Below are 20,765 nucleotides of genomic sequence, written 5' to 3' on the forward strand. Positions count from 1 at the left end.
CCACTCAAAGGCAGCGGGGACCCCCAGGAGCGGGGTCATCTGTGCAGAAGCCGGAGGGACGGTCTGAAACATGGCGGCTGCTCCCCCTGTCCCCACACAGGCCAGGGAGCCGCGTCCTTCACCCCCAGAGGAAGGCCCCCGGGTCCCCTCTGCCCGCCAGGAACCCGACGCCCAGCCAGACGGCGCGGCCGCGCTCCCAGGGGCAGGCCGCAGCTCCGGCCGCAGTCCCGGCCGTGTGTGTCTGGCAGCCTTCCAGCAGCTTCCAGGGGTCCCTCTCCGAAGCAACAGAGGGTCCCACCGGGACACTCAAGGAGTGGCTTTCACGGGCTCCTAAACGTTCCCGAGTTTTCCCCAGTCCTCCCCCCTGACCCCCAAGGGCCTTCGGGGTCGCTGCCACTGCGGGAGACGGCAGGGGGTGGAGGGCTGTGCCAGGGGCTGCAGCCTGAGGTCCTCTGGGAAGCACAGGAGCCCCCCGCCCCCAGGGCCCGGGGGGCAGGCAGGCGCCCTGAAGCCTCTGCCGACCCTGCCTTTGGAATGCCAAGGGCGCTCACCCAGGAAGAAGGAGGGCAGGTGGGGCCCTGCGCCCCCACTGCCTCTGTCTGGTGGGTGCGTCTGGGTTGCAGGGCTGGGGGGCATCACTTTCTGCCCCAGCCTACCATGGCAGGGCAGTGGGGTACGTGTCTAGCCTCCAGGGGCCTTGGCCTCCTAGCTTTGGGGTCCCTTCTCCCATCACTACTGTAGCTCTGGTCCCGGGAACTCGTCCACCCACGCAAGGGGCGAACACCGGAGGGCCCCAGGGCCCGATGCTGGGGTCTTATCACACCTGGCGTGGGCGGGCGGAGTCCACCCGGACCCGGTGTACCCGCCCTTTCGTGGCCGGGAGCCGTCCAGCCACGTGCAGGCCTCCGGCTGGCCTCTGGTCCTGCCTCCGCATCGCGTTCTGTGTCGCGCCTTGGCGGGAGATGGCGCTCTGAGCGCCCGCGGATCCCGGAGCCCGAGGCTCTCACTCCCGGGGCTCCTCACCAGCGGCTCCTTTCTTTTCCATCCCTACCACCCCATCGAGGAACCGGCTCAGGCCGAAACCCGTCCTTTCCCGAAGGAGTGAGCGAGCACTCGGGGACGAAGGCCCCCAGGGCGGGGAGGCGGCCCCCTACGGCCCGCGGGCGCTCTCCTATCTCGGAATGTGCGGTGCAGATTCCTCGTCCAGGCGCCCCAGGCATCGTATCGTGGGCGGGGGCGCGTGGCAGCCGCCAGGTGAGTGCCCCAGAAGCGCCGCTCGGCCCGCCCCACCACTCACCAGAGCCTCACTCCCCCTCCTTTTATGGAGAGGGGGGGAGGCCGGGGCCCTGGTTCCCGACCGCGGAAAGAGGCCCGAGAGCCGCGGCGGGGGGCGGGGGCGGGGGCCGGCCTGCTTTTGCCCTTTTTGGCGTCGCAGCTCTGGGCGCTGCCCTCTGCCGCCGCTGGGGCTCGAGAGGCGAGTCGCTTCTGCGGCGGCCCCTCCCCTGCCCGTCCGGTGCCGCAGGACTGCAGCTGGCTGGCACGGGAGGGTGGGCAAGCTCGAGGGAGGGGCGCGCGGAGCCCCGGCGGGGCGGCTGTGCTCGGAGCCGGGCGTGAGGCGTGGATGGATTTCACTGCCCGCGTGATCGCGTGTGTGTGCTCGTGGCAGCGGCCGGGCCCTGCCCGGCCCGTGCGGCCCCCGCGCGCTTCCGAGGTGCGGGTCCCGGGCCCGGAATCCGGGGGAGGCGACAGGGAGGGGGCGGGGGAGGGGCACGGCGGCGGCGCTATAACCCCCTCCCCGCCGCCGGCCGGCTCCACACGCGCGTCCCGAGGAGCCCGTACAACTCCGGCGAGCTGGGCCTGCCCGCGCCTGTTCCCCTGCCGGCGGCGCGGCGGCGCCGGCCCGGTCCTGTGCCCGCCTGCAGGCCCGCGTGGCGAGGCTACGGGCGGCGGCGGCTGCCAGTCGGCGCGGCCGCGGGTGCTGCCTGGCTCTGGCCGGCGGAGGGCGGAGCGAGGGCGCGCCGCGGAGGGCGCACGCAGGCCGCCGGGCCGCGCCGTGCTGGGCCGCGCCGTGCCCGGCCTGGCGGCGGCGGCGGCTGCGAGAAAAGGCCGGAGGCGAGCGTGGGGCCGGCGGTGGGCGCGCAGGGCCGCTCGCAGCCTGCAGGGAGAGCGCGAGCCCGAGGCCAGGGCCTGGCCGGGCGTCCAGACAGGTGATGGTTGGTGGTGGTGGTGGTGCGGCGGCGGCTCCAGCCTCGCTCCCGGCTCTCTCTCGGGGCTGACGCCCGCAAACGTGCTGAATTACCGGCCAGGTCGCTCCTAAAGCCTGCGCCTGGGAGCGAGCGCGGCGGCAGCCAGCACCGGGAACCCACCAAGGAAGAGGCCCAGCCCCCGCCCTCCTCCCCTTCCGTCCCCACCCCCTACCCGGCGGCCCAGGAGGCTCCCGGCGCGACGGGTGCGGCGGGCGCGCACTCCCTGCTCCTCCTCCTGGTTGGCGCTGCCTGCCTCTCTGCACTCGTTGCTCGCGCCGGGCGCGCTCCACCGGCTCGCTGCTCTCCGCGCCACCCTCCTCCGGGCCGCGCTCCCTGAGGGATGGTACTGAATTTCGCCAGCACAGGAGCCCGGCTGGAGTGCCCGCCCCGCGGCCTCGCCTCCTCGCCGAGCCGCCAGCGCCTCGGGACGCGATGAGGACCTGGGCTTGCCTGCTGCTTCTCGGCTGCGGATACCTCGCCCATGCCCTCGCCGAGGTGGGTGCCATCCCCGCGCCCTGTCCCCTCTCCGGCTGCCCGGGCGCACGCCCCCTGCGGCCCCCGGAGGCCCCGCGAGGGCCGGGGCACCCAGGGCTCAGGCTCTGCAGAACGCGTTTTGATTTCTGTGAGGATGGCCGATTTTTAAATTTTCCCAACTGGGTTCTATTTTCTGCCATGCCCAAGTGTGTCTGGTGAGTTTCCAGCGTGTTGCGTCGCTCTGCCGAGCAGGGACGGAGTGGTGGCGGGGTGGACGAGTGGGGAGAAACTTCGGGGGGCGCGGGCTCTCTCCGGGGAGTGAACCCGGGCGCGGTCGGCAATGCAGTACCGGGGGCGGGGAGCGCGGAAGGGGGTGTGTGTGAGCCGGTGGAGCCCGGGGAGGGGAAGAGCGGCAGATAAACAGGTAGGGGCCCCTGGCAGCCGGGGTGGGCAGCGCGGAGCCGCAGCTTTGGGGACCCAGTCCCCAAACCCGGCTGGGCTGCTGGGCCGGCGCAGTCCCGCCCGCCTGGGGCCTGCTTACAGGTGGCTGAGCGAGGCGAGCCGGGCCGGGCCGGGCAGGCGCCCGGGCCCTTCCGCCGCCCCGTCCCCTCCCCCTCGCCCCCCATCTCAAATCCCGAATCCCCGGGAGCTCGTTGTGATGAATGGCTTTCTACACTCCCCGTCTTGGGAACTTAGGGCCGGAGACCCCTAAGCGACCTCCGACTGCCTTTAAAAAATCGAGAGGGACTGGGGGGAGGCCGAGTGGAGGGGGTTGCTTGGGCAGGGACCCGGGAGCCGCGAAAGATAGACATTTAACCCTCGCGTTCCCTGCAGCCGCTGGCTGGGTTCGGGGAGTCCCTTCGGCGCTAGGGCCGCGGCTGGGCCGGAGCGGGGTGGGGCGCCTGTGGGTGTGAGTGTGTGCGCGCGCGCGCCTGTTTGTGAGGCGGAGAGACCCTCTCCCCGCGGGTTCGCCCGGGATTCCGGGGTGTGAAATTCAAGCCCCTGGCTGGATTAAAGTGTTAGGGCTGCCGTGACTTTCGTCGCCGATCCGTGACGCATTTCAACTTGGTCTTTCGGCATGTTGATTTCACTATTAAATCAGAAACTCCCCGGGCCCTTCGCCGCCCCCAGCAGCGGACGCCCGAGGCTGCGGGGCTGGGGTGGGGGCCTTTTGTCGGAAGATTTAAAGGTGGGGCGGGCTCCTTTTTTCTCGCAAAGAGCAGACATGGATGGGGGCACGGTTTGGGGTCTTGCCCCGCCTCACTCCCAGCCTCTGGCTCCGTAGCCCGGGCGGGGGTTGGGGTTGGGGGAGCCTTGCGTGCTAGGTGCCTAAACCGCTGCTACGGGCCACCTCCGGCGGGGGCCTCGCACTTTGGGAGGGGGGAGGGAGGCGCGAGCCGGCGCGGCCGGGGCCGTGGGCGCTGACCGTGTGGTTCTGCTTGCAGGAAGCCGAGATCCCCCGCGAGGTAATTGAGAGACTGGCGCACAGTCAGATCCACAGCATCCGGGACCTCCAGCGGCTCCTGGAGATAGACTCCGTAGGTAAATCGCGCCCCTTCCCTCGCGCGCACGGGGTGGGCGCGGGCCGGGCGCGGGGCGGGCGGGGAGTGCGCTCCGCGCCCCTCCTGCGTTGGGGCCGGGCTCGCGCTGGAGCGCACCGAAAGGTCAGAATCCAATCCCGGGCCATAAAAGCCCAGGCGGATGAGTCAGGAGTTTCTCTTCCAATCACCACTTTCTCTCTCGGCGGCGGCCAGGGCTGCTTGCTAGCCCCGGGATTGTTTTTGCGTTTAAGGAATATGCCTCGCATGTCACAGAAAGTTCAGCCGCATAGAGGGCGCCGGTGCCCCGGCCAGGTGCGCCCGCCCGAGGCCTGCCCTCCGGCCGGGGGAGGGGCGGGGGCGGTGCCAGGCCCCGGGCGCAGAGCCGGGGAGGTGGGCGGGCTCGCGGGAGGGGCGGGGGTTGTGCGCCCCCTCCCCGTCAGCGCCTCTGCATCCCCGGGAACTCGCTCCTTTCTGGTTGCTGGAGGCGCGCTCTTCTCTGTTTTCACGCGCCGATTGCAAGCCGCGCCTTGGCCGCATCTGCCGTGTGGGGACTATATCGGGGTCGCCCCCAGCCCCTGGGGCCCAGCCACTTCACACAAGTTTGTTTGTGACGCAGAGTGTGGAAGCCCTGGGGTGCCTGCCGCAGAGGTCGTCGGCACCCGGGTGGCGGAGGTCGTGGGGGCCCAGGGCGGCACGCTGGGTGTCGGGTGGCTTTGCTGGGTGTGGACCGGAGAGAGCCCCTTCCAGGAGGAGCACGTGAACTCTGACCCACGTGTGCGTAGCGTGGGAACTCGGATGTCGGCGGTGACCGGGAAACACCCCTGTCAGAAACGTTACTACTGACCGGTGCAAAGAGGCCCCCAAATGAACTTGTCCCTGGAAGGTGGCAGGGCGGGACCGTCAGCCCAGAGATTTCTCACCGCGAACTACCCTGCCGGAGGCGTGGGGGTGGGGCGACTAAGGGCAATCACAAGGCCTGGCCACGTGGGAGTTTGTACCTGATTGTGGTGGGGGGAGGCCAGTGCTGTGTTCATTCCTTGCAAGACCACCTTCCAAGGAGGCCGTGGCCACCGCGTCTGTGGTTTCTTGACCCAGGAAATCCTCTGGCCGATCCTTATCGGGCAGGGGTCGGGTTTCACCGGGAGATGGGAGTGGGGCGGGGTTTCCATCTGCCCCTTGATGTGTAGCCCTGGGGAGGGGGGTTTGTTGGGGGAGCCAGGAGGGCGCTGGCCTGCATTCTGCAGGTCCCTGTGGATTTGGGGGTGAGGGGAGACAGCCCCCCAGGGACGGGCCCCGCACTAGTGAGGCCTGTGAAGAGCGCGCCCCCCCCACCCCCCACCCCCCACAGGAAGGTTCTGGGAGCCAGCGGGAAGTGGGCCATCGGCTCTCTGCTGGGACCATTCTTATTCTGGTCTCTGCAGGCCCGCCCCCCCCCCCCAGCCCCCACCGTCAGGTCCGCAGCGTTGGAGCTCCCTCAGGGAGGGGCTGCAGGGACGGTTGGTATTCCTGGCCTGGGGCTTCTGGGCCCGGGGCCTCCTTGGGAGGTGAGGGGTCACGCCAGCCGCTTCTCAGCTGGTTTCAAATTGCCCCTCGTAAACAGCACCCCCCCCCCCCCGGAGCTCACCCCCCTCCCGCCCCAGGGAGCGGGAACGCAGGTCACCTGCCAAGCCTGCCTGTCAGAGGTGTTGGGGTCGGGTGCTTGGGAGAGCTGGGGAGGGCCTTCCTGGCCCCCCAGCGTGCCCCCAGGGGATGCTTTGTGACACAGACACTCCGAGGTGTTTGCCCCGGCCCCTCCGCCTTCACAGACTCGCAGACGTGGAAGCTGAAAAGCAGAGGAGGCCGGGCCTCTGGCCTGAGCCAGGGAGTTGCACCTGTTGCCTCCAGAGCTTGTCTGGGGGAGGCCCTCCCCACCCCCAGCCCCTGTTCCCGCCCAAGGGGGGGAGTTGGACCCCGCGGGTTGCTGGGGAAGGCGGTGGCAGCTGTGGGGTATCCAGCTGCCCTCCAGGCCCTGGACTGTCCCCCCAGGTCCCGGTGTGTGCAGGCCGGTCTGTCCGGGGTCAGTGAGGGTGGGCTGGGTGCCGAGCAACCCACTGTTGCCTTTGTACGTCCGGGGTGGGGGGGGCCCTGCAGGTGGACCCCAGCGGGAGGCCAAAGCCCAGGAGGCAGAAAAGAGGCTTTTCAGACGGGGGCGTCCCCTCGTGTGGGCGGAGCTTCGTGATTGGCAGGAGGGGTCCTGGACCGCATTCCCGTGTCCTCGGTGAGAAACAGCTCGCCAGCTCCCAAACCCTGCGGTGTGGCTGGATTCCCACCGCAGGGGAGTGTGTGCCGGGGTGAAAGGGGCGTGGCTTTCCACGGGCCGTGGAGTCTGGGGCCTGTTCGTCCGGCGAGAGGACAGCAAGCCCTTCCGCGCGGCGGCCGCCGCTGGCCGCGGGGGCTTGGTCCTCCCAGATGTCTGGCTCGGGGCCTGCGGGTCATTGAGTAACCGATGCACAGATGCCCCATAAATACCCCTTCGAGAGCCGTGGACGCTCACCAGCACTGCTGGCAGGAGGACCTCTGGCCGGCAGGCGGTCATGTGGACCTCTGCGTAGGCGGCACAGCGAAGCCACTCGGCCAGCTTTCCCCGGAGCCGCCGTGGGGGGACCGGCCGGTCCCCTGGACGTGCCGCCGGCCGGCGTGAGGGGGGCTGCTTCCGGCTGGCACAGGCCGGCCGGTGTGCTGACCACCCATGTCGACCGGGGGCAGGGGGTGGGCTTGTTTGACCAGAAGCTGTTTCTGTTCTGTCTGGTCTCCAGAGCCGGTTCAGGTTTCAGCCGAGGACGGACTGGGAGTCCCATTATCGTCTCTGTTTGCCAGGCGGGAGGAGGCCCGGCGGGAGCTCGGCCGAGCTGGACGCAGGGCCTGCCCCAGCTCGCGGTTCCCCCTCGTGGGCCTCGGCCTCGGTTTCCTCGGGCGTAGAGAGGCTGTGGCGCCCACGGCGTACACGGGGGCCGGGGGGCGACCCCTGGTCTTGCGGAAGACAGCGCAGCGGGCAGGGGGGTCTGGTCTCTGGGTTTTCCCTTAGAGATCGGAGCAGCCGCCCTCTGGTGTGGCGGCAGCAAGATGGCCCGGACCAGGACGTGACTCATGAATGTCGCTTCTTGTGAAAAGTGCTTCTTGTGACAGTTGGTGGATGGGACGTTCTTGCTGCATGAGTAGCTCTGTTCTGATCTTATTTTGGGTCTCGAGAAAACAGTGGCAGCGGAACATTGAGTCATGTTAAGGGAAAAGTTGGGTTCCGCTCCGGCTTCTGAAACAGCGTGGCCTTTGCCGTCTGTGGTTTTCCTCTAGAGCCCGCGGGCATTTCCCGGGGGCCTGGGGGGGAGGCCCGGTCGCTCCCGGTGTGGGAAGAGGCGGCAGATGGGGGTCTTGGTGCAGCTGCTGGAGCTCTGTCTTCTCAGGGGCCCTCTGCCCCGGGCTCTCTCCTGCGGAGGCGTGGGGGAAGGGGGGGAAGTGGGAAAGGACCTCCCAGCGGGGTCTGGGGACAAGGGCGGGGAGGCCAGGTGACCCTCTTTATCCAGGAGCGGGTGGTGTCAGTGGGTTTGGACAAAAGGCAGGTGGCAGGCTGCGTGCTCCTCCCACCCGCCTTTCCTCTTGTTCCTTTGAGAGGCCTGGGGGCCCCTGGGGAGCAGGCTGGGGCTGTGAGTGTGGGGCGTCTCTGGCCAGCCGGGCCCCTCTCCCGGTAGCCTGCCTGCTCTGCGATCACAGCCGTGAGATGCTTGGTGGCCAGGGCCTTTTTCTCTGTCCGCCGGCCACCAGGACTTCCGTCTCAGGCCTGAGGCCCGTCCTTGCTCGCCCCCTGTGGGACACCTCGCTCCCCCTCGTGTCCTCGAGGTGCCACCCTCCGTGCGGACTGGTGGGGCGGGTGGGCTGGCGTCTGGCGAGCTGGCCTCGAAGGTCCGGACACTCCATCCTCTCGGCTTAGTGAGGGGCAGAGGGAGGTGCAGCCGCACAGCCGCGCGGGGCCTCAGTTCGGCCCCGTTGGTTCCCCACCTGGTTCAGCCCTGGCCTGGGCTTCCTTGGGGGAGGCACCCTGGGGGAGACCCCGCAGCCCCTGCACAGCCCACGGCTTTGCTGGCTTTGCTTTGCTGCCAGGTGCGGTGAGGCAAAGTGGGCGAAACACTTTGGGGTCGTTCGTGTCGGCCTTGTGGAGATCGGGATGTTTTTGGCAGCTGGGAGGGAAGTCTTCTGCCCCTTGCAAATCTGGAAACTCCCCACGTGGGCATGGAGGGTCTCCCAGGGGACCCCTCTGCCTTGGGGAGCGAGGGCGGGGTGGAGCTGCAGGCAGGCGGCGGGCCCTGGGGGCCAGCTGGTCATGGTTTCTTTGTACCTTTAGGGGCCGAGGATGCTCTGGACGGCAACCTGAGAGCCCACGGGGGCCACGCCACCAAGCACACACCCGAGCGGCGGCCCGCGCCTGTTCGGAGGAAGAGAAGCATCGGTGAGCTGGGGGCTGCCGAGGGGCCTCAGGCAGCCTTTTCTCCCTCCTGCAGACAAAGGCCCGGCCTGCTCAGGGCCCCTCCCTCCCACAGGGGTGTCTCCTTGCCCCGGCCGGCCCGGCCCTGCGAGAGCCCCTGGAGAGGGAGCCGTCATAAATTCCTTAAGTGCCTGTCTTGTCGGGGCCTGCTCTCCAGGAGGCCCCGCTGGGAGACGCCGTGTTTTCGTTTCCAGCTCACCGTGTGGAGTGCTGGGTGCTCCTGGCTGCGAGCCGCGGCCCGGGTGCAGAGCCCGGCGGGCTGCTCACAGGGGCCCCTCCCCGCGCCCCCTCCCCATCGGACTCAGCTCCTAGGGCTCCACCTCAGAGGGGTTTGGGGCTGTTGGTGCTTGTCACTCCGGCGGAGCCATCCAGGTCTGCCAGCTGGTGGGGCTCTGAGGGGCTCTGCTCCTTCTTGCTCTGGGGGCCCAGTTGGGAATGCGGCCCATCCAGCTCCCGCTTCCTGTGGTGCTGCCTGCAAGCCCCCCCGACCGTGACCCTGGGCAAGTGGCTTTAGTTTCCTCCGAGAAGACGGGCCGGCGGGCAGCCGTGTGTGTCCTCCCCTGCCGACCTACCCTGTGTCTGTACTGGTCACTCCTCCAGCCAATCTGGCAGGGCAGGTGCTCCCCCAGGGCCAACCCTCTCCAAGTCCTGGGCTGCTCTGTTGGAGGGAGCAGCCGTGACACAACAGGGGCTGGGCCCAAGGCCCCTCTCCCTGGCGGGTGCTGGGCGGGGTGCAGCAGGGCAGCCCCCTCCCTCGGTGGGACAGCCCAGCCACCAGCATCCAGACTTCTGGGGTTGGCAGCTTGTTCCTGGGGGCGCAGTGTCTCCGCCGGGTCTCCTGGGGCTGTTGGGAGGTGTCCTGCCCCCTCATGGACCAGACAGACCTCTCCAGGCGACCCCCTCCCTGGCACTGGGGCAAAGGCCGAGTGTCCGGCCCTTTCGCTGTGTCTCCAGCTCCTGGTGTGCGGAGGCCGATGCCTTACTCCGGGCCTCGGCGTAAGAGCGACTGGGTGGGGGGTGAGTGTGTGGGCAGTGGTGGGCCCTCCATGCCCAGGGGAGGGTCCTCCCAGCTCTGGCTCTGGGGTCCCGGGGGCCCTGAGTGTTGCTGGGGCGGCAGCTTCGGTGGAGGTCCCAGAGCCTGCTGGCCGGGCCCCCTGGGGGCGTTCGGAGCAGCAGGGCATCCTGGTCGGCCGGTCCCCAGGCGGCCAGATACGTGGTGCCCAACTGGGCCTGGAGGCCGTGTCCCGGGGTGCGGGGTGGACTTCCCTGTCGGTCCCGTCCCGGTGTCCGTAAGGAGGTGAGGGCTTCGGGCCGGACGCCGTGACCCGTGCTGAGGATCCCAGCAGAGACGAGCCGCTTCCTGCTTGGAGGGGCCCTGGCAGCCTGTGGGCGGCCCCACGGTGGTCATGAGGCCCCCTTTCAGGAGCAGGTCTCAGGCCTCGGGGGTGGGGCATCTGGGCGTGGCTTGTCCGCCGTGACCCCCCCCCCCAGAGCCCTGTGGCCGCTCCCCTGCTGCGGTCACCGAGGAGTGATGCCCCGGGTCCCCCTGGCCATAGGCCCTGGAGCCGGCGACCTGATCCCGTGTGGGTCTGTCCCTGCCTGGAGTGGGCCCGGGGACACAGCCCCGTGCAGGGTTGGGTCCTCTCTGTTTGCCCAGCTGTCCAGGCTCTTGGCCTCGGTTTCCCTGCTCACCCACACCTCTGCCGGCCCCACCTGCCAGTCAGCCTGTCTCTGTCTGTCCCCAGCTGCGCCCTCCCTACCCGCCAGGGGTACATGGGGCCTCCCTTCTGTTGGCCCCAGTGTCACACGGTCCCCAGTGCACATGGTCCCCTTGCCTGGCCACGTCCTTCCCCCACGGTCCCCGTCCTGGGTCACGAGCTCCTGCTCTTCCTGGGACACCTTGGTGGCCTCCCGTGGGGGTGGGAGGGCCCTGGGGCTGCCTGGCACCCGGTCGCACTGGGGAAAGCAGGGGGCAGGTAGGAGTGGCCTCCATACTCACTGAGGCTCTTCTCTCTGCAGAGGAAGCTGTCCCTGCTGTCTGCAAGACCAGGACGGTCATTTATGAGATACCTCGTAGCCAGGTGGACCCCACCTCTGCCAATTTTCTGATCTGGCCCCCGTGCGTGGAGGTGAAACGCTGTACCGGCTGCTGCAACACCAGCAGCGTCAAGTGTCAGCCGTCCCGCGTGCACCACCGCAGTGTCAAGGTGAGCCCGCTCCCGGGGCAGGGCTAGGGAGGGGTGGGGCTCGCGGGGATGTGGGCGGGGTGAGCGCTGAGGCTGTGGGCGTGGCGGCTGCCGACCGTGGGCGGGGTGTGCGGCTGTGGGCGGGGCGAATGCGGGGGCGGGGCGCGTGTGGGGTTCCTCTCCACCACACACTGTTCTCACAGGCATCTTGGTGGTGGCTGTGGTGCTCGGCAGGTGGGGTCGGGGTCCCTTCAGCCCGCATTGCCCCCAGAGCCTCTCCCTAGAGCGCCAAAGGCAGGAAGGCGGTGCCCCTGGGCGCATTGCAGGCCACCCCCTTTCGTAGGGACCGGTGTGTCGGCGGAGGGTTTCTCTGGGAGGGTCCTTTCCTGGGCCCCGCCCCTTGTTTCAGGATGGATCGGTGGCTGGGGCCCACTGCCCTCCCGGCTCACCACTTGTGCCCACCTGGAGCCTGAGCTCTCCTCCTCTTCCTCAGGCCATCGGTGACCTCTAGGGCAGCACTGGGTGGGGTGGGGGCGACACAGGAAGTAACATGGGAGTCCCTTGCTCTCCCCACCAGAGCCCTCAGGAACATTCTGCTTCTTTGGATCCTTCTAGGCGGCCAGACTGGGGCTGGCTTTTGGCCCAGTGGCTGGAAGCTCCCGTGGCAGTCTGGGCCCCTCCCACGCCCCGCTCTGCCTCACTCACCTCATCTGTGAAATGGGCCTGGAGCACAGCGACAGGGTGTGGGGGCTGTGAGGCTCCCAGGGGAGCCTGGGGAAGGGCCTTCCCTTTGGGCAGGGAGGGCTTCTGGGTCTGGACGTCCGTCAGTCCCCGGCCAGCCCCTTGCAGAGGGTCAGGGCTGGAGCGAGGCCCTGGGGTGTCTCCTGGCCTCTCGGAAGTGAGGCTGAGGCTTTGGGGCCAGTGGCTCCCCTTCTAGGCTCTGGGTGGGCTGGGACCCTGGGGTGTGGGTCAGCATGTGGTCCTCCCTGCCCCCCACAGAGCCTCACTGGCCGTGGAGCCGTCTGCCGGGGGCGGGGGGGGAGTGTGGGGGTTGCAGATGTCAGCCTGGGGACATTGGAGCTCGTTCCTCGGCTACAGGTTGTCGCCACCCCTGCTTGGTGCCGCCAGCAGCCCAGCCCCTCGAGGGCTGCCCTGGCCGCCGCGGGAGGTGCAGGGAAGAAGATTTTCTCAGTGGAGGACCACGTGGCCACTGGGCCACGGTCACGCAAGAAGGTCCTTTAGACCCGTGACTGGGACTTGACCTTGGGGTGTGGTCCCTGCCGTGTCTGGGAGCTGAGTGAGCACATTCCACGGCCCATCGCCCCAGGGTCTGGGCACGACGGACACGTGAGGCGCTGGTTGGGGGCCTGGCCCCCCTGCGGGGCGGCCTGTCTCCGGCCTGCAGACACCAGCAGCAGGCCCCCCTGTCCCGGCACTGGGGCAGCCAGCCCCCACCACTCTCCCGTTGTTAAAAGGGGACACTGAGGGGCAAGCCCTGGGCTTCCCAAACTGGCCCTGCCCTCTAGGCCTCCACTCTGTGGCCAGCTCTGTCCCCTCGGGGCCTTGTTGTCCTCACCTGGGGTAGTTGGGGGGCTTATTAGCCCCAGAAATCTGGGTACAGTGGGTCTTTTTCTCCGGGGCACTGGCCGGTGGGAGCTGCAGATGACATGGGCCCACATGTCGGCCCTGGGGCCTCTGGGTGGCGGCTTGGAGGAATGGGGGTGCTGGGATGAAGTGGGCTCCAGCCTCCAGGGACACGCCCCGTTCCCTCTCTTGCTTCTCGTGCTGGGAGGACCAGGGGTGTCTGGCCCTAGATGGGGAGTGGCCTGCCTCTGTCTGCTGGCCGCTCTGAGCAGGTGGATGGCGTGGTCCTCGCTGCGTAGTGGGAGGGCGGGCCCCCTTCCACATCCGGGAAGGGTGCACCTCCACCCGGGGTGCGGGTCCCGTAGGCTCTGGGCAGGGGGCGGAGCTGGGCCAGGCCCTCCCCTGGTGGGGAAGGCCTTCATCTGCCCAGACGGGGTCACGGTCAGTCCCGGGGGGGCAGAGGGGCTCCCTGCTGCATCTGGAGCCCAGGTGGCCTGGGTCCACGCCCGCACCCCACCCTGCCCGGGCTTGGCCCCTTCCTCCCCTTGCCTGCCCACCCGCCAGAGGGCTGCCAGGACAACATCCGGCCCCTACCCCGGGGCTCTGGCAGAGAGAGGATGAAAGGTCAGTGGGAACAGGAGGCCCATTGTGGGGGCCAGCCGGCCGGCCGCTCCCGCTCCTGCTCCCTCTGGGGTTGGGGCAGAGCAGGCTCGAGCGCCTGGGTGGGTGGTGGGTGCTGGGCAGGTGGGAGTCCTGGCCGTGGGCAGCGGCTCTCTGGTATTCTGGGGTGTCTGGCCTTTCCACTCACAAGGGCTCCTTAGAGAAGGGGGCAAATGCAGGCTGGGCGTGGTCCCCCTGTCGAGGCCCAAGAGGGCGAACTGTCCGGCATTCACTCAGCCGAGGCTCTGCCCAGTGGCCCCCAGGCCTGGTGCCTGGGTGTGCTGGGACCAGCGGCGACCCTGCCCCGTCTCCACGTTTCCCTGAAGTCGTGGGTGTGGGGCCTGGGGCGGGCTCCCCTGCCCTGGCACCAGCCCCTCTTCCCCCACGGCAGCTTGGTGGGAGCATCTGGAGGCAGGTCCCCTGCATAGCCGGGGTGCGGCTGCCCTCAGAGGTGGGCTGGGGTCCTGGGGTCAGCGCTCCTGAGCCGGGCTTGCTGTCCGCTCACCTGCTGGCCTCCCCGAGCCCACAGCCAGACTGCCAGCCTAATCTTAACCTGTCTCCCGGGCCCAGGGGTTGGGGTTAGGGTGGTGGTGGCCATGGCTCCGGTGGCGTCCCCAGCAGCTCAGGCCCACTGGCCGGGTGCCGGTGGCCTGCCGTGGGGCCAGGGTGAAGGAGCCGCTGTAAGCGCCATCTCCTGCGTGAGGAGCCACGGGATCTGTGGGCTCGGGCTTCCGTTTGTGTGCGGGCCGCCTGTGGGTGTGAGTGAGGCCCGTCCTGGGTGAACTGGGGCTGCCCCAGGTCTACCCGGCTCTGCTTTGCTGGACTTCTGGAGGGCAGGCCCACGGCTCCCCCCCGGGGGCCCGGGACTGGCGTCTGCAGCCTGCAGGTGGAGTTAGGGGGCGTCCCCCACGGCTGTATGGGGCCCAGTGTAGGGCCTGCGAGGGAGAATGCCCTGGGCTGAGGGTCTCAAGTAAGGGCCTCCAGCCCCCTCCTCAGCCTCGGGGGTGCCCTGTGCTTACGTGGGGAGAGCCCAGCGGTCCGGGAGCCAACACATTGGCCGTGGGACGTTGGACGTGGCCTCCAGGGACCCTACTCATCAGGCCTCAGGCCCAGGAGCCTGGGGTCACTGTTCTTGGGGTCTTGTTGGGGAGGTCGTCTGCCCGGCCCTGGGGTGGGCTTCAGTGGTGGGGGCTGTGGGCCAGGTTGGGGGGACGCCCAGGGAAGGCTGAGTCTGGAGCAGCACCCCCCCCACCCCCCCACTGCCAGGGGATGGACGTCCTTGGCTTAGGAAGTCCCTGGCTCCGGGCGAGCTCAGGGCCTCTGCTGTTTCCAGGACCAGCCTCCGCCCAGCGAACGAAGCAGCCTGGTCAGCTGCCTCGGTGTCCTCGTCTGTGAAGTGGGCACACTCAGGCCCTGGCACCTCGGCCAGCCCTGCTGCTCGTTGTCGCGGTCGGTGCTCTGCCCGGACACGGTGGGGGCGTCCTGCGGGGCGCTGGCGGGCGGCTGGGGCTCAGGCCTCCTGCGCCCGGTGTCCCGGTGTCTGGAGAGGGTGGTGTCACCTCTGGGCTCTTGGGTGACGTGCCTGTGGTGGGTGACACAGGCACCCTCAGTAGTGGGGAGTCGGGGTGTCTGTTTTATGAGGTGCAGCCCAGACACGGAAAGTGGGGGGGAGGGACATGGGGACCCCACTTGGGCTGCCGTGTGGGTCTGGAGGCCGAGGCTTCGGGAACAGGGTCCTGCTCTGGGGGCCTGGCTGAGTGGGGAGGACACTTCTGAGGGGTTCGCACCCACAGTGTGTTCTCGGGGTGGAAGTGCAGCCACTTCCCGCCTCTGGGTCTGCTGCAACCCTCGCAGACCCGGAAGCAGGTATGTCGTAAACCTGCTTGTTTTTCTGTGATAAAAGGGGGCCATTTGAAGGAGGGGGTTCCCTGCCTGGGCGGCCAGCGTTGTGTGCCTTGTGCCAAGGGGACCGAGGGGACCGGGCAAGGAGGTGCTTCTGGAGCACCCGCCCCTCACATTGGGGGGGCTCCCTCTGCCCGGGGGTCCGGGGGTCTCTGTGAGCCGGGTCCCGGCAGCCTCAGCACAGAGGGTGGACCATCAGTTGACGTGGCTGAGTGGCCCAGCTGGCCCGTGGGCCAGGCCCCTGGTCGCTGCGTGCAGGGCTGAGCCATCTCCTCTGGATTCTGGATGCCTGGCCCCTGCAGGACCCTGGGGAAGGTCCCGTCCTCTTCCTCTCTCCCCAAGCGTCCCGGGTCGGGGCCTTCTGTCCTGGGCCCCCTGCCAGCTTGGGCAGAGACCCCCCTCCCGTCTTCTCATGATCAGGGTGGAGCCTGTGGCCTCTGCTCCGTTTCCACCTCGGTTTCCCCAGGTGAGCAGTGAGGGGATGGAGTGGGCACCCTGAGGGCTGGTCCCCGGGCCCCCGTGGGGTGGCCTGGCTCTGCGGGTGGGGGCCTGGGGCTGCAGAGAGGCCGTGGTGGCTCCTGCTGGGGACCGGAGAGCAGGCTGTGGGCCCGCGTGGACGGGACCCCTGGGGCGGCAGGGAGTGGCTGGGATAGTTGGCCTCTGATGCCTGTTGCAGGTTTTCTTCTCCACAAATAGGGCGGGGGGCGGGGGCTGGGCACCCTCGAGTGTGCACGGGCAGCACTTTAAGTCTGTGGAGCTGTGTGTGTGCATGTGTGTGAGGCCGAGGTCCTGTGATCAGGCATGTGCGTGTGCACACGTGTGCACGCCCACGGGGAGGTGCTACTCAGGACAAGCAGGCCAGCCCCTTGGGGTTTGTGGGGATTGGGCTCCTAGCTGCCCCTGAGCTTGGGCCTCGGGGCCATTTCTTCCTGAAGCACCCTGGCGGGGGACGGGCGGGGGCGGGGGAGGCCTGCCGTGTGGTTCTGTGCCGAGAGTTTGCAGCTGGTGAGGCTGCTGACGGGGGCTGGTGGAGCTGCCCCGACCAGAGAGGCGCCAGCTCACCGGGCCCTGGGGTAGCCCCAGGTCTCTGCCCACATTTCCTCCACGTGCGGGGAGAACTGCAGCCCAGTGGCCATGAGGAGCCCTCACGCCTGGGGCCGAGGCCGTGGGGGAGCCTGGCCCAGCGCCTGGCGGAGTCGGGGGGCTCACTGTGGGCGGGAGCCTGTTTCTGGGTCCCATGGGCAGGAGAGAGGTGATGCCCGGGTTGCGGCCCTGTCCCTGGGGTAAGCAATTACATGTGGACAGCGATGCCCGAGGCCCCAGAGGCCCCTAAACAGAACCAAACACCTTCCCTCCTGCCTCCCGCCCACCTCCTCCCACCTCTAGGGGCTCCCACCTTGGAGCACATTCTTTAGGACTCCTGCACAAAGGTGGGGGTGACTTTCAGGTAAAATGGGGCTGGAGCACACAGGCTTCGGAAGCCCGTTTTGCACCCCGCACTCGGGCCTCCCGCTGGGAGGAGGTCGGGGTTGGCTCCCTGCTGGCCCGCTGGGGCCTGGCACTCACAGCCGGGTCTGTTGTCTCGGGCAGGTGGCCAAGGTGGAGTACGTCAGGAAGAAACCAAAGTTGAAAGAAGTCCAGGTGCGGCTGGAGGAGCACCTGGAGTGCACGTGCATGCCGACCGGCCCAAACCCGGACTACCGAGAGGAGGAGACAGGTCAGCCGCCCCCGAGGGTCCTCGGCCTGGCTCTGGGGCCGTGGGGACGTGGGCGCAGTGGGCGGCGGGGTCTGGGGCTGCTGCCCTCAGGTCAGTCGGCCGCTTGCTGACCGGCCGGCACGCCCTGTGGACCTGCTGGGGCGAGTCCTGCTGCCGTGGACCTCGGTGGGGCGGTGTGCCGGGCTGTGCAGCCCTGGCAGGGGCTGTTCCGGCTGCGCTGAGGAGGGCGGCAGCCTGCGCTTCAACCCCCAGCCCCCACCACGGTGGGAAGGCAGGTGCTGGGCCGCTGGCCACGGCGCTGCCAGCAGGGGTCCGGCCTCCCCCACTGCAGACCCACTGCCCCGAAGCAGCGCGGCGCCAGGGCCGGCCCGCGGGGACTGGGAGGGGCCCTGCCAGGGCTGATGGAGCCAGTTCTCTTGCAGCGAGACAAGCAGCAGCCCAGGTGTGTTGCTCGGTGCCCACCTGCCAGCCCTGCCCTAGGCCCGCTCACCCTCCCTGCCCTTCTGTTAACAGGAAGGCGCAGGGAGTCAGGTAAAAAGCGGAAAAGAAAGAGGTTAAAACCCACCTAACCAGCCAACCAGGTAGGAGCGGTCTCTGGGCGGCCGCGTCCTGCGTGGGGGTGGGGGCGCTGTGACCGATCACAGGGCGAATGACCCGGCGAGGACACGGCCGTGATTGGCCTTGATTGCTCTGCGGGCTTCTGCTGTCTGGCTGGGCTGTGGGTCCCCGCTCCCGTCCCCGACTCCTCCGCACCCCGCCGCGCAGAAGCCTGGTCCGCGGCCCTCCCGCCCCGGAGGCCCTGCTCTGGCTTTGGTCTTCTCGTTGATTGGGGGGCGGGGGCACCCCGTGAGTGGAGTGATTGGGGTGCCCTGGGCAGCAGTGGGTCGGCTCGGGCAGGCCGCCCGCCCCCTTTGACAGATGAAAATACTGAGGCCTGGTAGAGATTTCGGGTTAGGGCGGTCAGAGGCCGAGCAGCTCCCGTGCAGAAATGCTCGGGGAGCACCCAGAGCCAGTGACTCAGGTGAAGTTTGTGACTCACAGACACACAGACAGACAGACCGCAGCGAGTGTGGCCGCCCGGGGCGTCAGGGACTCCCGTGCTCAGGGCTGGTGCTGTCTGTCTGCGGAGGTGCCTCGTGGCCTGGAGTGTGTGCTCACGCTCCAGAAGTCACGCCCACACTGTCGGAGAAGCCCGCCCCGTGACTTCCGCTCTGACCGCCCGGCTGCCCCGCAGCTGCGTGGGGGCCTGGGAAGCCCCGTCTGCCGGAGAGCCACGCTGTGTTTCCCGAAGAGAGAGGGCCCCGGGCAGCCCCAGCAGTAAGCGGGAGGCGGCTGCAGGCCTCTCTGGGTCCTTGGGCTCGGCCCGTCTGGCTCTGGAGAAGCTGTTCGTGCCTCTGGGCACGCGGGAGCCTGCGGCATCCAAAACAAACAGTGGCGAGAACTCTCTTGGAGACAGGTGTCGGAGAGCCGGGCCTCGGCTGGCAGAGTGATGGCAGGGCGCGGCTGGGCCCGGAGCTCCGGAGGCCTGGGGTTGGGTGCGCTTGTGGGGCGTCTCTGGGGCCGGAGGGCCCACATGGGTGGCCCGAGGGTGCTGTGCGGGGGTGCCGTCCATGCACGTGGACTCCGGCCTGCACTGGCTGCCTGACTGCAGAGACCCCGAAGGGAGAGGCTGTGGTTTCTGTTCCCTGCCGGCAGGCCGGCCCTGGGCATGTGGGTGGCACCAGGGTCCAAATGGCCAGTGGGCGGGCGACAGAGGGTGGGTCTCTCAGCTCGGGGCTCAGCGTCCATCTGCCTGGCCACGGAGAGCCCCGGCCAGCGGTGTCCATCCTCTGGCTTGTTCCGTGGCCCAGCATGGCTGCCAGGTCTCCAGGCTGCGCATGGAGCCCGAGGCTGGAAGGAAGAGGGAGGCGAGGGGACGGACAGAAGGGCCGGCCTCTCCGGGCCCCGGTTCCCGGCTGTGTGACGGGAGGGCCGGCTTGCTCCTCGGTCTTGTCCCGTCCTGAGGCCCCGGAGCCCCGGCCCCGGTCGGGACGGCAGAGGCGTGGCGACACACCCCGTGGGGTGTGAGACGCTGAACGAGACCTCAGCTCCTGGGATGGACGCGGGGGGGGGGGGGGGTGCGTGTGCGGGTGCACACGTGTGAGGCGTGCGTGCGCCCACCCTCAGCGCCTGCCTCTCTGCCCCCCCTCCCCCCGCAGATGTGAGGTGAGGACGAGCCGGCGGCCCTTGCCCGGGGCGCGGACGGACGCGGCGTCACATCCTGACCTGCGATGCACGGTGCTCATCGCCAGCGCGCGGTCTTTGTTCTCCTCCGTGAAAACTGTCTCCACGCACACTCGGGAGAACAAAGAGACAGTGTACGTTTGTTCAGTGTGACATCAAAGCAAGTATTGTAGCACTCGTGGGGCCGTGAGACGCTCCCCTGTCGAGGAGCGCGGGCGCGCACAGAACCACGGGCCACGGCCAACGGGACCGGCTCCCGAAACGACCCGGACGGGCGGTCGCGGGGACGGAGGCCGCAGTGGATGGACTTCTGCCCGGGGCGGTCACAGGTGCTCTCGCCGAGGACACGGACGAGCCCGCGCTTTCCGGAAGACGGCTGGCCGGCGCCCGGCCCCGCGGGGCGTGGGGGCCCGAGGGTCTCGGACACGCCCCGGACTTCAGAAACCACGTCTCTTGCTGTCGTGTGTCGGTCTATCGAAGCCTTCCTGAGAGCCTTAAGTGGGTTTTTTTTTTTACACCATAAAGTGATTATTCAGCTTTCCTTTTTACTCTTTGCCTAGCTTCTTTTTTTTTTTTTTTAAATTATCTCTCGGATGACATCGACGCGGACGGCACCAGGCTGCCGTGGCAGTCGGGCAGCGAGACGGGACCCCCCTCGCAGGATGCGAATGAATGAGATGTATTAAATAAACATGGTATACCCACCTATGCATCATTTCCTAAATGTTTCTGGCTTTCCGTGCTCCCCCCGGCCCCACCTGAGTCTGCTTTTGCATCGAAGCCATTTCCAGAGGACTGTGCGTGACCCAATCAGAGGCCATCCCGTCTCCTGCCCCTGGAGCTCCCGGCGGGGCCGCGGCGCGGCTGTGGGGTGGCCCGTGCTGCTGCGGTGTGCGGACACGACCCAAATTCTTTATTTTTGGTAAGATGTTACGCGTCAACGTGTACTCGACAAATGTGTGTGTTGTTTTTTTGTTTTGTAAAGGTGAAGTTTGTATTTTTATCTAATATTACCAGTTTTATATACCTGAGAGCCTGCTATGTTTTTTCTTCCTTTTTTTTTGGAACCAAAAGGGAAAAGGAGCCACCGGCACACCCCATCCACGAGAAACACGTTGTGCGGTCACGTTTTTCCAGCCACGTCACTGAGTCTCAGCTCTGCCCTGGCCACCGCCCTCGGCGCGGCCGCTGGGGCTGCTGGGGGGTCTCGGAGGTGGCAGCCTCCTGGGCCGGCGGTGCGCCCTGGCTGGCCCGTCCACCGGAGCCCGTGGGACTCTCGCCCACTCACACTCGCTGCCTCGCCGTTGGGTGTAGCCGTGCAGAGACAGAGGCCGTGCACCGGGCCAGGCGCACCTGCCCCGGGCGCTGGGGGTTGGTTTCCGGGACGCACTGGGAATGCGGCTCAGGGATCCGTTTCTGTGGGGGACGCCGCTGGGCGAGTGGTCTGCCCGTCGAAGTGACGAGCCAGGAAGGCCTCCCATTGCCCCTGGGGAAGAGAGAGAGCCACCAGGGGAGTCGGGGTGCCACGGCGTTGCTGGGTGACCGTGGGGACTGGGGCTGCCAGCTGGCCTCCTGCAGGATGCCCCGCACGGCCCGCACACTCCGCTTGCATCCCTGGTCTCCCCCCTGGGCCACCGCCCGGGGCCTCACCTCGGGGCAGAGCGAGGGTCGGCCGTGCTGAGTGCAGAAGAGGGGGGCCCTGCTGGGGTCTCGGGG

At 68.4% G+C, this 20,765-nt stretch overlaps 1 protein-coding gene across 7 annotated transcripts; it reads left to right on the forward strand.

Moving 5' to 3' along the window:
* The first annotated feature begins 1,470 nt into the window (after positions 1-1,470).
* PDGFA (platelet derived growth factor subunit A) lies at positions 1,471-20,080 on the forward strand. Of its 7 annotated transcripts, none has more exons than XM_036013758.1 (8): positions 1,477-1,711; positions 2,607-2,741; positions 4,166-4,262; positions 8,637-8,741; positions 10,797-10,984; positions 16,700-16,826; positions 17,340-17,407; positions 19,025-20,080. In XM_036013758.1, exons 1-7 carry the CDS (start codon positions 1,622-1,624, stop codon positions 17,393-17,395), a joined length of 798 nt encoding a protein of 265 aa, XP_035869651.1. In that variant the 5' UTR covers positions 1,477-1,621; the 3' UTR covers positions 17,396-17,407; positions 19,025-20,080. The 7 variants fall into 7 exon arrangements, with proteins under 7 accessions (XP_035869652.1, XP_035869651.1, XP_028384825.1 ...); XM_036013761.1 differs by having other exon boundaries at positions 1,574-1,711; positions 2,612-2,741; XM_036013762.1 differs by lacking the exon at positions 1,477-1,711 and adding an exon at positions 2,078-2,207 and having other exon boundaries at positions 2,612-2,741.
* The last annotated feature ends 685 nt before the right edge of the window (positions 20,081-20,765 follow it).

Source organism: Phyllostomus discolor, chromosome 13 (assembly GCF_004126475.2).
Source record: "Phyllostomus discolor isolate MPI-MPIP mPhyDis1 chromosome 13, mPhyDis1.pri.v3, whole genome shotgun sequence".
In the NCBI taxonomy this organism is placed as follows: Eukaryota; Metazoa; Chordata; class Mammalia; order Chiroptera; family Phyllostomidae; genus Phyllostomus; species Phyllostomus discolor.